At 36.5% G+C, this 16,527-nt stretch overlaps 1 protein-coding gene across 2 annotated transcripts in view; it reads right to left on the bottom strand.

Moving 5' to 3' along the window:
* Positions 1 to 16,527, bottom strand: part of HHIP (hedgehog interacting protein) — a 236,651-nt gene that overhangs the window by 169,406 nt on the left and 50,718 nt on the right. For both annotated transcript variants that reach the window (XM_053703703.1, XM_053703702.1), the window contains exon 4: positions 8,158 to 8,359. In XM_053703703.1, the coding sequence (XP_053559678.1) occupies positions 8,158 to 8,359 (202 nt within the window). The remainder of the gene's footprint in view (positions 1 to 8,157; positions 8,360 to 16,527) is intronic.

Below are 16,527 nucleotides of genomic sequence, written 5' to 3'. Positions count from 1 at the left end.
AGGCTCAACACATCACACCTCCGCGTTTGCTACTCCATACTCTGTTCGATCCTCTAACACAAAAAGGAAAAGATTGAAGGTGCAAATCACCACAGATACATCCTTATCAGTGGGCCAAATATATATATATATATATATATATATATACATACAAATTGGTTAGCGCTCAGAATACTGGTATGTGTAATCCAAATCAATGTATAGTGAACATAAAGTCCAAAGGCATACGCTTGTAAAAAATAAAATCCAATGTTTATTGCAAAAAGTAAAAAGGACGTAATCAATATCCAAGATTATAGCCAGCAATGACAGTATAAATCAGGTAGCTCAACTGATCCTCATGCAGACACGTTTTGTGAGCATGCGCACTTGTTCACTGCTTATATATATAGAAGAATCTATTTAAAAAAAACAAAGATAATTTTCTACTATGTAAAGAACATAGGAATGTAAAATATTTACAGTAAATACACAATATAAGAAACTTAAATAGATTTTTCAAGTTTTATGGTATTTACCTGGTAACGGCTCCAAAGTGTGTGTATATATATATATATATATATATATATATATATATATATATATATATATATATATATATATATATATATTAATATATATATATATATATATATATATATATATATATATATATATATATATATATATATATATATATATATATATGTATTAATATTTATGTGACTTTTTTTTATCAGATAGTGTATATATGAGTTTAACATTTTATTTTAATGTACTTATGTTGTGTTTGGTGCACATTTATTTGGTAACCCATAGGCTTTACAAGAGGTCTTAAGTTGAGCTAACCTGATGAGCACAAATTCTGCGCTTATAGCACACTACTTGTAATCTATGTTTTGGAATATTTTATAACTATATATTTTATAACTTGAAAATGGCTATTACATGAAAATTCCAATCTGTGTAAGGTTAATCCATTACACCTGCCTATGAGCTCTTTACTCTGGACAAGCTAGCCCCACTATTTAACCATATAATTTGCTTATATGGTAGCTCTATCCAAAACTATAAAAAAGCTTTATCATTTGCTTGCAATTCATAATGTCCTATTGCTGTATCCATTTCCAAATAATGTATCATTTTTATTTTAGTTGGCCTATAGCATTGAGTTTGTGTTTAGTCTCATATTATTTTATGCAGTGTGTTAGTCTAAGCTTCAGTATCCTATTTCAAAGTAACAACTTGTTTTAGTTCCAGTAGATGTATCCAGTTCAAGACCTTTCAGCTGCAGACTGCAGTGGTTATTATTTATCGGACTACTTAGGATAAATATGTTAAATGAATCACATAAGTCACCTTGTTGATTATTTGGCATTTCTGCATCAGCAGTTTTCTTAACTTTGCAAACTATTTTTGTCACCTTCCTAACAAAAATTTAAAGTCTGCATATGATTATTCTTATACAGATACATCTTCCAATATAGAACGCTTTATTGGCTTACTTTCTTATACGTAATTCTGTGAGGTTTCTGACTATCCTCTTTTGTGTGGTTAATATCAGGGCCAGACTGGGATCAAAATTAAGATTGGGCAGTTTAAAGTAGAGCAGCCCACCCCTGCCCTTTTGTTGTTTAATTATATGCTAAAATTGTCATGTATTATGTACTAGTTGGTTTTACATAAGCATTTAAAGTTTGTAATACCCTTTTATCGCTGTATTTTGTAAATTGGATGTCATTAAATAGTAAAAAGTAAAATGTGGAGAAAACCCCCCAGAAGATATAAGTGGTTCACACATATATAAGGAATAACCTCTTATTGCTAAAAAGCCTGTGTAGTCACAGTCACTCAAAATAACAGGCACTTGTCATCACTTTCAGAGAGAAATAACACACACATCTAGAGGCACCCACATGAAAGCACAAACACACCCCAGACATGCACAATCCTAGAAAAACAGGCACCCACAGACATCTAACAGGCACCATCAAAAGGAGGGGCTTATCTGTGACTGTTGTCCTTATCCCTTCATTAGTCCACACCAGAGAATATTTACAAACGCACAACTATGGTGGCACTTCTCCTATACAACAACACTGAGGCAGACATATTGGAAACCCTACCACCATTAATTTATAAACCTTATGCATACGGTGAGCCCCGTTTTGCTGGGCAAAGGGCCTGGACATAGTGCCAGCCTTTTCTGGGCCTTCCCCTTTAGGAATGCCTCAATCGACTGAAGACCAATCCTGCACTGAATTATTATTATTATTATTCTTTATTTATAAAGCGCCAACAGATTCCGCAGTGCTGCCCATGGGTACAAGGATAAAAGTACAACGGAGAAACAATACAATAAAAGATAAACATTTACAGACAAATACAGGGGGAATTGAGGGCCCTATTCCCATGGGGACTTACAATCTAGACTAAATGCAAATCAATCAGAAGAGAAAGCTTTTTAAGGAGCCATTTAGCTGCCTACAGGGCCAGCTTTTGGGAGGAGAACATTTTTTGTGTAAATCTGGGGACAGGACCTGTTCCTGAGCCAGCTCACAGAAACAGCAATGGAGGCAGAAACTCCTAGCCCTAACCTGGCCTACAAACACATCAAGGTAACAGGCAGGGCAGAGCTGGCCCTGCATCATGAACAAATAATAAAGCAGGTGACTGGTTGAAGCTATGGCAACCAGCCCCAGTCTGCAAATGCCTGATATTCAATATGACCAGGGCTTTTGCAGACAGTTCTAGTTAATATGGGACCATTCGTATTAGTATTAGTATTGTATTATATTACTGTATATGCTACTTCTTGTTTAAAGTAGATCATCAAGTAAACATATCCTTTTAGATTTTTATGAATTAAATATAGCAATATATAATACTTTACTTTTACTACTTTTAATTTCACTTTACTTAAGTATAGGTTATTTATGCAGAATTGAATTGCCCACAACATGGACAATTATAGTTTATCTTTTTATTAGTTTTATTATTCACTAAAACATAATGCTATGTACTGCAGAGCTAGATAAATCACAGGAGCCAATGTGTCATGGCTTCTAAAATCATCAACTTTCAGAATCCTTCTAAATATATCTATCTATCTATCTATCTATCTATCTATCTATTTATCTATCTATCTATATATATATAAAATAAATTATTTGTGAAAAAATTGTATGGCAGCTTTAAAAATGCTCTGGGTAAAAAAAAGTGTCAATCCCTGGTTTACTCATTTTACATGTTTGTCACTACATTTAGCTGCCTTAACAACTCTGGTTATTTATCCCAAACATCAGTTTATCCACATTACACAACCCAGTGTTTCGAAGTATCTTGTTGGTGTGGGAGACCATGTTTTGTAGTTATGCATATATATTGATTTTAATGCATTTTCCCTACTTTTAGGTATTATTGAGTTTTAGGATACAGACACAACACAACTCACCCACTCCGTTAAAAAGGAGAGCATAACATCAACACACCAGAGTATCATAGGTAATCTATATGCGCTAGAGCAGCACATCTAATTTTACTAGAGAATCTATAAAGACAAGGGGTAAACAGTAAATGTACTGTATTATTGGGACCAACATACAGTATAAGGGACACTGGGGTTATTGAAACATTTGGTAATATTGGAAGGACACAAGGATAAATTTGAGTACTGGTCAAGAAGGGGATAAAGGGCACCTAGGATTACTCTTTTACAAAGAATACCAAGAGAACTAAGCTAATTTGATAATAGAAGTAAATTGGAAAGTTGTTTGACATTTCATGCCTCATCTAATCAATGTAAGTCTAATTTTGACTTTACTGTCCCTTCAATTTTAATTTCCCACACAAGCTCAGATAAGTTTATGCTTAGGACATAAAAAAGTAGAACAAAATGACAAACCTAAAAAAAAAGACAAACTAAAAAAAACAGACACTGTCTCACTAAAGCATGGGCATCCTTGTTCTCGTTTAAAAGCACATTTCAAATTTATATTTGATCATATTTTTTCTATTATCTCATGTAATTCCAATAGAATAATTTATTCCATTATTGCACTGCATCACTTTTAAAGAAAATTATAGATAATATGATATGTATTTGGATATTATATACTATATGGCTGTATTTTTTATTCGAGTGGGTACATTACATAATAGGCAATGTGCACTAAAATGGATGTGCATTTTTTCAATGCTTTCTAATTTCTATAAACATATCATTTACATATTATTACAGTCTAAAAAGTTTGCAAACTCTTTGAATATAACAAACTGCCAAAAAAAACAACACATCATTATGATAAGCATAGCTTTTCCAAATGCAATTAGTGAAAGCTTTTATTTATTGTGCTAACATGGATAAGCCTAGCAGCAAGCAAAATATTTTAGTATGGTATTACAGAGAAGACATTCAGCATAGATTTTATATATATAAAAAAGTTATTTAAACATGCTACACTACTGTTTTAATCAAATAAATGACTAATTAAAACATTTAAATTAGGCAATTTATGTTTACATACTGTAGTTCTAGATACAGATGAGGTTTCTACATTTTTTAAATTACTAAACGTTCAAAAAGGATTTGTACGTCTAACAAAATCAAAACAAGGATTATCTTGCACTGTGTGTGGGATACAGCTATAATCTATACAGTGCATGAGAAAGACGCTGGCACTCTGAAGTGCACTGCACACATTTCAGTAATAACAGGTTATGAGGCATACAATTTCAAGGAACACCCACACTGAAAATTATTCTTTCCAAACAGAGAATTGTTTGGGAACACGTTAGGTTAATTGGCTCCTTGGGATTCCTCTCAAGGAAACAGAGAACATTGAAATGTACACATGTGTATGTAAACCAATGAAGTATTATCTTCTTTCCCAGATCCTGAAATATAAGACAATGGGACCACAAACCAGCAGAACATATTCTGTTCATCTGGATTTATTAAGGTTCAACAAATGACATTCTTGGCAACTGAGCAAAAGGGCACCCCCCCCACAAAAAAACAAAAACAAAACAACCTTTGGCCTTTGAAACACTTTATGCTTTCACGCTTGTCATAGTGATTAGGGTTTTCACAATTACCATTAGATAGCAGTATTCAACTGCATTAATAACTTTTTTGTGAAGTGTTAAAATTATTTGTCCCCTAAATGCCCAGCAGATTCAGGGGCAAATCTGCCATCCAGTGGCACGTTGCAGGATATCATAGAATTCTGCACGTTACAGTTTAATGAATGGTAATCTAATCTGACTCATTTTCTTAAGTATAAATGGGTGTATTCAGACCCAGTAGTATTGTATTCCTTATGTAAAAATATATATATATTTCTTAAAGACCTCAACTGAACACAACACCCATGAATGAATCATAATGTTTTTAATTTGATATGATTTGGTATGTCAAACATATGCTATAATAAATTATTTTGTCATTTTTTTATTTAGCATTTATATGATACATTTATTTCCTACGTTACTTATGGAATAAACAACTTTAGATTATTAATCACTGCTACCACAATGCTTTGCTTCGTAAAGCTATCAATGTATCAGTATATTGCTGGAAATCTGACTTTCATATTATATTAGTGTACAATGGTGGCAAAAGATCGAAACATAACCAGTTCAAAGCTATCCATGAAGAATTAACAGAGCACAGCTGAAACCAAACCAAATGTTCTGGCAAGAGATCATAAACAAGTATGCTAAGTTCCATAGATCTTGGTGTTGACATCTGATGACAGATTTAATACATTTAATGTATCAGCATGAGAGCAGAACCTAGCAGACATACAACTGTCCCCGAAAGTCAGGCTGCCAAATTATTTACTTTGGTTTCAGTTTTTATCACATTTGATAGCGGTTTCTGAGTAATTTAAGTCATCGACTTAGACTTCCCACAGAAGAATGGTTTGTACAGTAATCTACAGAGTTGAGTTAGAAAAAACTCCAATACCAAATGCAGTAACTATATCTGTATTATATTGCATAGTATGCAATGCCTGACAGCCAATTTCCATAACTTCCCTTAAATTGTGGCAGATAATATGAAAAAAGCGTAAAAAATTATTATTTCAAAAACAGAGCATCAACATAAACCAACATATTTCAGTGCTCCACCCATGGTTTCTGTAATTTTGTATGGTACAGTAAAGAGGTTTCAGTGGGGATTGAAATATTTTCAGTCAGAGAGGTATCTCTGATTATCTCTGTAATTGGGTACATGTGTGATGAAAAGGCTTGGGTGCGTGTCTGAGGAACCCATATCTATTATATTATGATGCTAAAATATAAAGTAAATGCAAAAGTCTTCAGAATGAGCAACACAACTATATAACACAACTATATAAAGAATATGTTAATAGATGCAATTAAACATCCAGCAAACACTTTCATGTATTGGATGTTTCCTCACATGGGTTTTCTTTCATTCCCCTCAAGTGGATTATTATTTATTTTAGTGAATATAGACTATTCTGGTTTTATACAGTGAAAGTAGGTGCAAAAATGATTATTAGCAAAACCAGAGACTCAAATAGAGCAAACACCATTGATACCTTCTTAAATACATGGTAAAAAATTATTTGAATGTATGTATTCTTGAGATTAGAATTTGTAATGTGGAACTGCTAAAAAATGTAATGTTATCTGCCTACCTTAAAGTGCCACAACAGTTGAAAAACGACATACTCTAAAATTAGTGACCCTGGACTACTGTGAGTTTCACCCCTACAAAGAGCACTACTGGTCTTTGAATTGGAGCATGTCATCTTTCAACTGTTATGGCCATTTAGCTTCTTTATTCAGTCTTTAAAAAAACTTAGGGGCCTATCTATCAAGCTCCGAAAGGAGCTTGACGGCCCGTGTTTCTGGCGAGTCTTCAGACTTGCCAGAAACAGCAGTTATGAAGCAGCGGTCACAAAGACTGCTGCTCCATTACCTGTCCGCCTACTCTGAGCAGGCGGACAGACATCGCCGTAAATCAACCCGATCGAGTACGATTGGGTTGATTGACACCCCCTGCTGGCGGCCCATTGGCCGCGAGTCTGCAGGGGGCGGCGTTGCACCAGCAGCTCTTGTGAGCTGCTGGTGCAATGCTGAATACAGAGAGCGTATTGCTCTCCGTATTCAGCGAGGTCTGGCGGACCTGATCCCCAGTTTCGCCAGACCTTGTTAAATAGAGGCCCTATTGTGCTTATAAAAGTGCAGCAGTTAAACATGAACATAGATTTTTGCATTTGAAAATAAAAGCTGTTTTAGTGGCCAGCGACATGCATGAAAACAGAAAGTTTTCAGAGCAATATCTTATTTCCTTTTAAACTGTTAATATCCTCTACACAAAGAAAGAGTGACTATAATATCACTTAAAAAATGCTATTTCACTAAGCACTATCATACTGTCCGGTTTGTATGCACTCCTCTCTGTCAGTGTAAAGTAGGGTTGGCATATTGCTGCTTTAAAAGAGGGACCTTATACAAAATATGCATGTCAGGGTTCTTATAACTGAACATTGTCATACTATTTCTTTAAAAGGTCACTGACATTTTTATTATTACATATTCGCCCTCTTTGAAAGCGGCAATTCGGCAACCGTAGTGTTACTAATATTAATATTATATATACCTTAAAGGGACTAAATTGTAATCCACATGAATGCATTTCAGTTTTAAATAGAAGCATTTTTGTAATAGCAAAAATGCTTTTAATAAAAGTTATAGTTGTTTCAAATGTGTATTTAAGTATGCAACGTGCACCAGCATTTTAAACACAGCACTTGCTTAGGGAGCCTAAGGTGCATGTATCATTGGCTAATTACTCAATTTGTTAATTACTGATACGATACATGTCACAATGGCATGCTAAGCAGCTGCATTATTTAAAATGTGGGTGCAGAGACAATATCTAGCTATGCTTCACATGCACATGCAGAGAAAAATGTTAACACTAAAATAGTGATAACTTTTACTAGAAGCATTTTTGCCAATACATGTATATTACAAATATGTTTCTATTCAAAGTTGTGATTCGTCTATGTGCATTGAAATTTTTACCGGAATATCCCTTTAATAAAGATCAGTGGAATACACTGGTAATTACATTAACAATACCAAATTAAACCATAAAACTACTAAACACACTGCAAACATGCTATTAGCTCCCACCTTTATTCCACTTTGAACCACTTTATGGATGTCCAAAAAAGGCTCTTTTATAAGATCGCCTTCTGGGGTTAGAATCTTCACGTAACCTTCCTTCTCTAGGATAAAGAGTCGATGAGACCCATCTCCACTATGCATGGCACCAACTGGTTGTCTTAAGCCTCTCACGATCTCTTGAATACAATAGCAGTTGTGTTTATGTTTTCTGCAAATAAACAAAAAATTATATAATAATAACTTCACTGGAAATACATGAAAAATCATTATTATTGCAAGCACTAAATACTGAATTTAAACATCAAACATTTATTATTGATTCCCATTGATGTGTCCTAAAGTATATGACAATCATCTTTAACAAAATTAATATTCAATTTTTAAAATGTCACAAACTGAATTTAACATTCAATGAGAAAGGTTACTAATGTGGTCAAAAGGTACATGAAAATTAAAATTAAAGTTACATGATTCAGACAGAGCATATGTATAATATTGTTAGAAACATTGCTGCCATTAACTGCTCATGACACATGCATGCTTTAGAGCAGCCCTCTATTTGCTCTCTTGAGAAGGAAACAAATTCCAATAAAGGATAGTGTGATGAGAGTGGGAGGTGAAGTCATCTGATGGGGGCGTGGCTTATAGCCATTATTGTCTATGTCACAGTTACTAAGTTAGATGTGTTGTACAAGCTGTATACTTCTATGCTCTGCCATAAAATAGTGTTGTACCTTCTATGCTGTGTCCTGCATCTCATGGCATTGCGTCAGAAGTACTTGCCTGCGCTTCTGTTTCCTGAGTAATGACGATGTTGAAGTTTACCCCACCTGAGCCTTTGGATTTCTCTCAGCCTGCAGCTTGGCCCAAATGGCGTCAGCAGTTTGAGTGCTTCAGGATTGCTTCTAAGCTGGACAAGGAGAGTGGTGAAGTACAAGTTAATTCTCTTTTATACTCTATAGGGAAAGATGTGGAGCCAGTGTTCAATGCCTTTACTTTCCAAGAAGGGGAGGAATTTGACTTTTAAATAGTTATGAACAAACTCAGTGCCCACTTTGTGCCCAAAAGATTCATGAGAGGGCTTGTTTTCACAAACGTACTCAGCGTGTGGGAGAATCCGTGGACTCATTTGTGCGCAGCCTGTAGGAACTAGCTGAATTCTGTGAGTTTGGTATTGCTAAAGAAGAGCAAATCAGAGACAGAATAGTCATATGAATTGCAGATGCTGAGGTCTCACTGAAGCTACAGTTGGAGGCTGAATTAACATTAGATGGGGCTATTAGGATGGCCCGCCAGAGTGAACTGGTGAAAAAGCAAAGTGCTGATCTGAGGTCTGAGAGTATTGTGGATGAAGTGCAGCAGTTCAGGAGAGCTGCAGATGAAAGGCACAGTGTGAGCGGTAGACCAAGGGCAACAGATAGGCCCAGAAGCTGATGGGCACAGCAAGTTCACTGCACGTGGTGTAATCAAACCCATGATTAGAATATCGTATGCCCCGCTAAAGATAAAAGATGTAAAAAGTGTAACCGAATGGGTCATTTTGAAGTGGCATGTAAAACTGAATACATTAAGGAAATGCAGGTGGATAGTGAACAAGAGGGTCAAGAAGTGTCATTTGTAGGGTCTGTTTTTGAACAGTCTGGTTCAGATGAAGATTGGCAGGTTATCTTTATTGTAATGGGAGCCAAGGTTGCCTTCAAGATTGACACAGGAGCAGACATAACTGTTATGTCCCTTGCAGCATTCATAAAACTGCCTCGATAGCCTCAGCTAGCGAAAATTACAACGAAAGTTCATAGTCCTGGTGGCCACATCGATTGTGCGGGGAAATGTCTTGCCAGCTGTGAGTACAAGCAGAGGAAATTCACCATGTGGGTACATGTAATTTGAGGTCAGTGTATTAACAACCTATTGAGCAGGAAAGCAGCCTGTGGTTTGGGCCTTGTCGCCAGAGTGAATGAAATTTCGGAAGATATGTTTGGTGAATTGGGCCTACTGAATTTCAACCCAGTCGGTATATCACTTAAAAATGATGCAGTCCCATACAGCATTACCACTCCTCGTAGAATTCCGTTCCTGCTCATGCCTCAAGTGGAGAAGGAACTACTGCATATGAAGAATATGGGAGTTATTAAAGAGGTTGTTGAAGCAACTGACTGGTGTGTCCCCAATGTGCCTGTTATGAAGAAAAATGGGAAGGTACACATCTGTGTAGACTTGAAAAGGCTGAATGAGGCGGTGAAGAGAGAAAGATATGTGCTGCCGACGTTTGAAGACATAGCTCCAAAACTGGCTGGGGTGAAGTTCTTCTCTACACGGGATGCTTCCAGCGGGTTCTGGCAGATACCTTTAGATCCACAGTGCCGCAAACGGACAACCATTATTACACTGGTAGGTTGGTTTTGCTTTTGCAGACTCACCTTTGAGATATCCTCTGCTCCTGAAATCTTTCAAATAGAGATGAGTTCCCTCCTAAGGGACCACAAGGCCACAGCAGTCGTCATGGATGACATTTTAGTGTATGGTTCTACATTGGAAGAACATAATCAGCGATTGAGCTGTGTACTGCAGACCATTAGAGAGTCCGGGCTGAAATTAAATACAGAGAAATGCCATTTTAGAAAATCTGAGTTATGTTACTTTGGGCATATTATAAATGGAGATGGCATCAAGCCGGACCCTGATAAAATCCTTGCTATTCAACAGATGAAAAGTCCTTCTGATGTACACAAGCTGAGACAAATATTGGGCCTTGTGAATTATGTGGGCTGGTTCCTTCCAGATTTATCCACAGTTCTACACCCTATCACAGAGTTGTTGAAGAAAGATGTTGCCTGGGTCTGGGGTCCTTCAAAGGAAGAAGCTTTTGTACAGTTCAAGTCCTTGCTGGGGTCTGCCCCAGTGTTAGGGTTCTATGACCCTTCTGAAAAGACAGTGTTGTTATCGCCGATGCGAGCATTTATGGGTTAGGGGCTGCCCTCCTGCAGCTGAATGAGAACAAACTACAGCTCATCGCCTACTGTTCACGTACACTGACGGCTGCTGAGTCGAAATATGCCCAAATTGAAAAAAAGTGCCTGGCTGCAGTTTGGTCCTGTGAGCGCTTCCATCGTTACTTAGTGGGTTTAGAGAAATTTATTCTGGAGACTGACCATAAATCTCTAGTCCCTCTAATCAACTCCTATGATATTGACAAAACACCCCTAAGATGCCAGAGACTTCTGATGAGGCTACTCAGATTCAACGTTCAGGCAGTGCATGTGCCGGGGAAAGAACTGGTAGTGTCAGACACACTTTCCAGGCTCCCGCTTGCTGCTGCTGAAGAATCTTCAATGGAATCAGATGTGAAAGTGTATGTGGATTCAGTTCTGGCATCCAAATCTATTTTTTCAGGGAAGCTAGAGCAAATAAGAAAGGAGATATGTTTAGATATAGACCTTCAAGAAGTTATTAAGTACATATAGATTGGTCTTATGTAGTCCTTACTGATGGAGGGACAGTCACACGTCGAAATAGAAGACATCTCCAGCCAGTACCTGAGAGTTTGGGACTGGATGCCTCAGAGCCACCGCTGGTGGGATCCCCTGTTTTAAGAGGGGTGCCCTTCCCTCAGCAAGATCACAGCGGGGATACTTCTTTGTTTCCAGCAGACTCTCAATCACCATCTTCTGTATCACAGAACAGTTCATGTAAAATGACATCAAGTGGAAGAGTGGTAAAACTTCCAGCCCGATATTGGGATTAGCCCTAGTTAGAGCAGTGACCAGAAGAATGGGCAGAGAAATCCCATGGTAACTGTGGACTAGGGTAGTCTACCCCGATGTTCAAGTCAGGATTGTATTTCTTGTTGTTCATATATATTCTCTTTAACTTGTTATTTGTTATACACTAAACAAAACTATTTTTGTATGCTTCTTGTATACCTTGTTATTTGATGTACTCTAATAAAAAAATGCATGCTTTGCCCTTTGAAAAAGGAAAAAAATAAATAAATTTATATTCAATTTAAAATGTCACAAACTGAATTTAACATTCAACGAGAAAGGTTACTAATGGGGTAAAAATGGACATGAAAATTAAAATTAAAGTTACATGTTTCAGACAGAGCATATGTATAGGGCTAGATTTATCAAGCTGAGGTGGACAGGGGCGCATATACATGCCCCTGTCTGCTGCAGCTCGCCTCTGTGGGGGGCGAATTTCCCCAGAGGAATTTACCATTGCACACAAGCGCTATTTTGCGGTTGCGTGCAATCCCGCCCCCTGTCTGCGCACAGCCAATCACGTGTGGGCAAGAGCTGTCAATCTCCCCGGTCGGACTGGACCACAGAGATTGAATTTCGCCACCTTAAAGGTGGCAAAAGGTTAGGAATCACTGCTGCTTGTTAAATACCGGGAGCAGGTTCTCTTGTGAGAACCTGCAGCCATAGGGGCTCAAAGGCAGGTGAAAGCCTTTGATAAATCGACCACATAATATTGTTGCCATTTACTCCTCATGACACATGCATGCTTTTAAGCACACCTCTAAATGCTCTCTTGGGAAGGAAACAAAGGATAGTGTGATGAGAGTGGGAGGTGACGTCACCGGATGGGGACGTGGCTTATTGCCATTATTGTCTATGTCGCAGTTACTAAGTTAGATGTGTTGTACAAGCTGTAAACTTCTATGCTCTGCAATAAAATAGCGCTGTACCTTCTATGCTGTGTCCTGCATCTCATGACAGATAGCAAGAGAGAAAGGTAAATCGGATAACAGAAATGTATGAACAGAATCATGAAAGTTTAATTTTAACTTCAATATTGGAATTAAAGGTTGAGATGAAAACATTGCTTCGGACATATTCTGACCACTATAACATTGTGGTTCAAACATTTTGGCACCTGCAGCGTTAATATTGGATGATATACCAATGTGAACTTTTTTGGGTTTATTGTGTAAATAGAAATTATGTTTTTTTTTAATATCTATGATGCAAGAAAATCATCATGAGTCATTTCTCAGGCTGTCCTTGGGTTACCACTTGTAAAACATAAAAGCTTTTATATTACATCTGAAACCCAATTTAAGAAACTGAATTAAAGGGGAATGGAAGTCAAAATTGAACTCTGAATTAAACAATTCAGATAAAGGGCTAGATTACAAGTGGAGTGCTAATTTAAAGTGTGCCCATTTACGGGTGCACGTTAAATAACCAGCCATTACAAGTGGCTGGTTAATGCTACTCTGAGCTCGCGGTAGCACTTTGCGCTCAGTGAATTAACCAGAGGTCATTAACAAAATGTCCCCCAATTGCCCCCAAAATAAAGTGTACATATGCTTTATAAATTAAAAAATATCAGCATCTTTTTAAAAAAATGAAATATAACTGCACAAACCAGTTATAAGTGGTTAAAGTGAGCGTATGTAGGGTGTCAGAAAAAAACGGCACTGAAAAGTCCCTTTACTTAGCGGTCTATGGGGACTGTGTTATCACTGTTAATATATATGTATATGCTTATATACATTATGTGTTAATATGTGTATATACACATATAAACACATAAATATATATGTATATATTCATATACATATATATATTTAAACTTTGCTGCCCATCACTGTGTGACTTACCCCCTTCGCAGCGCTAGGTTATTTGCTGTGACTATCGCCATCAGAATGAAGTTCCCATTGGAAGCACAATCTCATGAGCGCAAAGCTTCCTTCCGAGGTTGCGTTCGCATTGCGCTTCACTTCAAATACCAATGCACATTTATGTTCGCTGGTATTACGAGTGGACCACAAATATCGTTCTTTGCGAAAGCACAGTTTTACTCTCCATAGTGTGCAATTAAAAAAAGTATCCCAATTTACTTGTATTATCAAATGTATCTATTTCTCTTGTTAAACTTTGATAAATATTTGGCCCTTTCAATAAGACAATACCTAGGTAGGTTAAGGAATGTGCACACATCTTGAACTCTATATTGCATCAATGTTAATAACAATTTTTGTAACAATGTTGTTCATATAGTGCTCAAGACGCATGCTCAATCCTGAGTTTACCAATTTGATAACACAAGTCAATTGGCTGTTTTTTGTAATGATACACTCTAGCAGAGTCATGAAAGGTTATTTATAACAAAGTAATATTTTAAAATGCACTTTGTAAACTTTATTTTTGGTAATAAAATAGCTATTGGGTTACTCTACGAATGCATATTGGAAGTTGAATTGTGTTTAGCACTTGTTTAATTAATGAATTATATAAAAAACAAATATAAATGCTTTGTGGTGTTCTGACATAAATGATGTATTTCATTGTTTTGCAAAATTTAACATAACATGGAAATATAAAATACTAATGACAGAAAAGAAATTCTGGTGAAAAAAAAATTGTATGTGCAAAATCAGTCAATTTACAGTTTATAAAAATGGTTAATAGGGTGAAAGGTGAAAATATTTTTTTCTTAAAAAAATCATGCACACATAACTTACAGAAGAACATAAATAAATGTATTATATTAATGACAATCAAGAAAATGGTAGGATTAGCTATATATACGGTATACTGTGTATACTATATATATATATATATATATATATATATATATATATATATATATATGTCCCAAAGAAGATGCAGTCTCGTCAACTCGCTCCAACTGCCAGCTTAATGTGTATCTAAAGTGTAGCTGATTTATCATGGCCTGAATGGGGCCGTACACCCCTGTTTCCGTGCGAGCCTTCAGGCTCACTGGAAACAGGAGTTAAGAAGCGGCGGTCTTAAGACCGCTGCTCCTTAACTCCTCTGCCGCCTCTGAGGCATACGATCGGGTTGATTGAAACCCTCTGCTAGCGGCCGATCATGTCCGCCAGACAAATGACAAATCAGCCCCAGTGTCCCTTCTTCAGACCAAAAAAATTACATTTTATGTAAAAAAAATAATAATCTGTGTATGTGTATGTTTGTGCATGTATATGTATATTTATACACACACACCGCATATAAAATGTAAACCTGTTTTAAATCATGCTAACTAACGGCTAGATTACAAGTCTTGCGTTAGCCTTAAAAAGCAGCGTTGAGAGGTCCCAACGCTGCTTTTTAATGCTCGCTGGTATTACGAGTCAGGCAGGTACAGGTGTACCGCTCACTTTTTTTTTACGTCAATTGCGTATCTTATCTTTTTAATGGGATTTTCCTAACGCCGGTATTATGATTGCTGGAAAAAGTGAGCAGTAGACCCTCTCCTGTCCAGACTCCTACCGCATTTAAAAGATACATAAGACTCTTAACTAAAGTGCTACAAAGTACACTAACACACATAAACTACCTATTAACCCCTAAACCGAGCCCCCCCCCCCCCACATCGGAAACACTTAACTAAAATGTTTAACTCCTAATCTGCCGACAGGACATCGCCGCCACTTTAATACATTTATTAAGCCCTAAACTGCCGCACTCCCGCCTCGCAAACACTAGTTAAATTTTATTAAGCCCTAATCTGCCATCCCTAACATCGCCGACACCTACCTACATTTATGAACCCCTAATCTGCCACCCCAACGTCGCCTCTACTATATTAAATTTATTAACCCTTAAACCTAAGTCTAATCCTAAATCTAACCCCCCTAACTTAAATATAATTTAAATAACACGAAATAAAATCACTACTATTAAATAAATTAATCCTCTTTAAAACTAAATACTTACAGATAAAATAAACCCTAAGACAGCTACAATATAACTAATAGTTACATTGTAGCTAGATTAGGATTTATATTTATTTGACAGGCAACTTTGTATTTATTTTAACTAGGTAGAATAGTTATTAAATAGTTATTAACTATTTAATAACTTCCTAGTTAAAATAAGTACAAATTTACCTGTAAAATAAATCCTAACCTAAATAAATTACCTACAATTAACTACAATTAAATACAATTAAATTGAATAAACTAAAATACAAAAAAAAACCCAAACAATAAATTACAGAAAATAAAAAAAGAATTACATTTTATTTAAACTAATTACACCTAATCTAATACCCCTAATAAAATAAAAAGCCCCCCAAAATAATAAAATTCCCTACCCTATACTAAATTACAAATAGCCCTTAAAATGGCCTTTTGAGGGGCATTGCCCCAAAGTAATCAGCTCTTTTACCTGTAAAAAAAAATACAATACCCCCCCAACATTAAAACCCACCACCCACACACCCAACCCTACTCTAAAAACCACACAATCCCCACTTAAAAAAAGCTAACACTACCCCCTTGAAGATCACCCTACCTTGAGCCGTCTTCACCCAGCCGGGCACAAGTGGATGTCCAGAGGGGCAGAAGTCTTCATCCGATCCGGCCAGAAGAGGACATCCAGACTGGCAGAAGTCTTC

Source organism: Bombina bombina, chromosome 2, assembly GCF_027579735.1.
Source record: "Bombina bombina isolate aBomBom1 chromosome 2, aBomBom1.pri, whole genome shotgun sequence".
Lineage (NCBI taxonomy): Eukaryota > Metazoa > Chordata > Amphibia > Anura > Bombinatoridae > Bombina > Bombina bombina.
The sequence above is the reverse complement of the archived record's forward strand: the minus strand, read 5'-3'. Positions and strand labels throughout refer to the sequence as shown.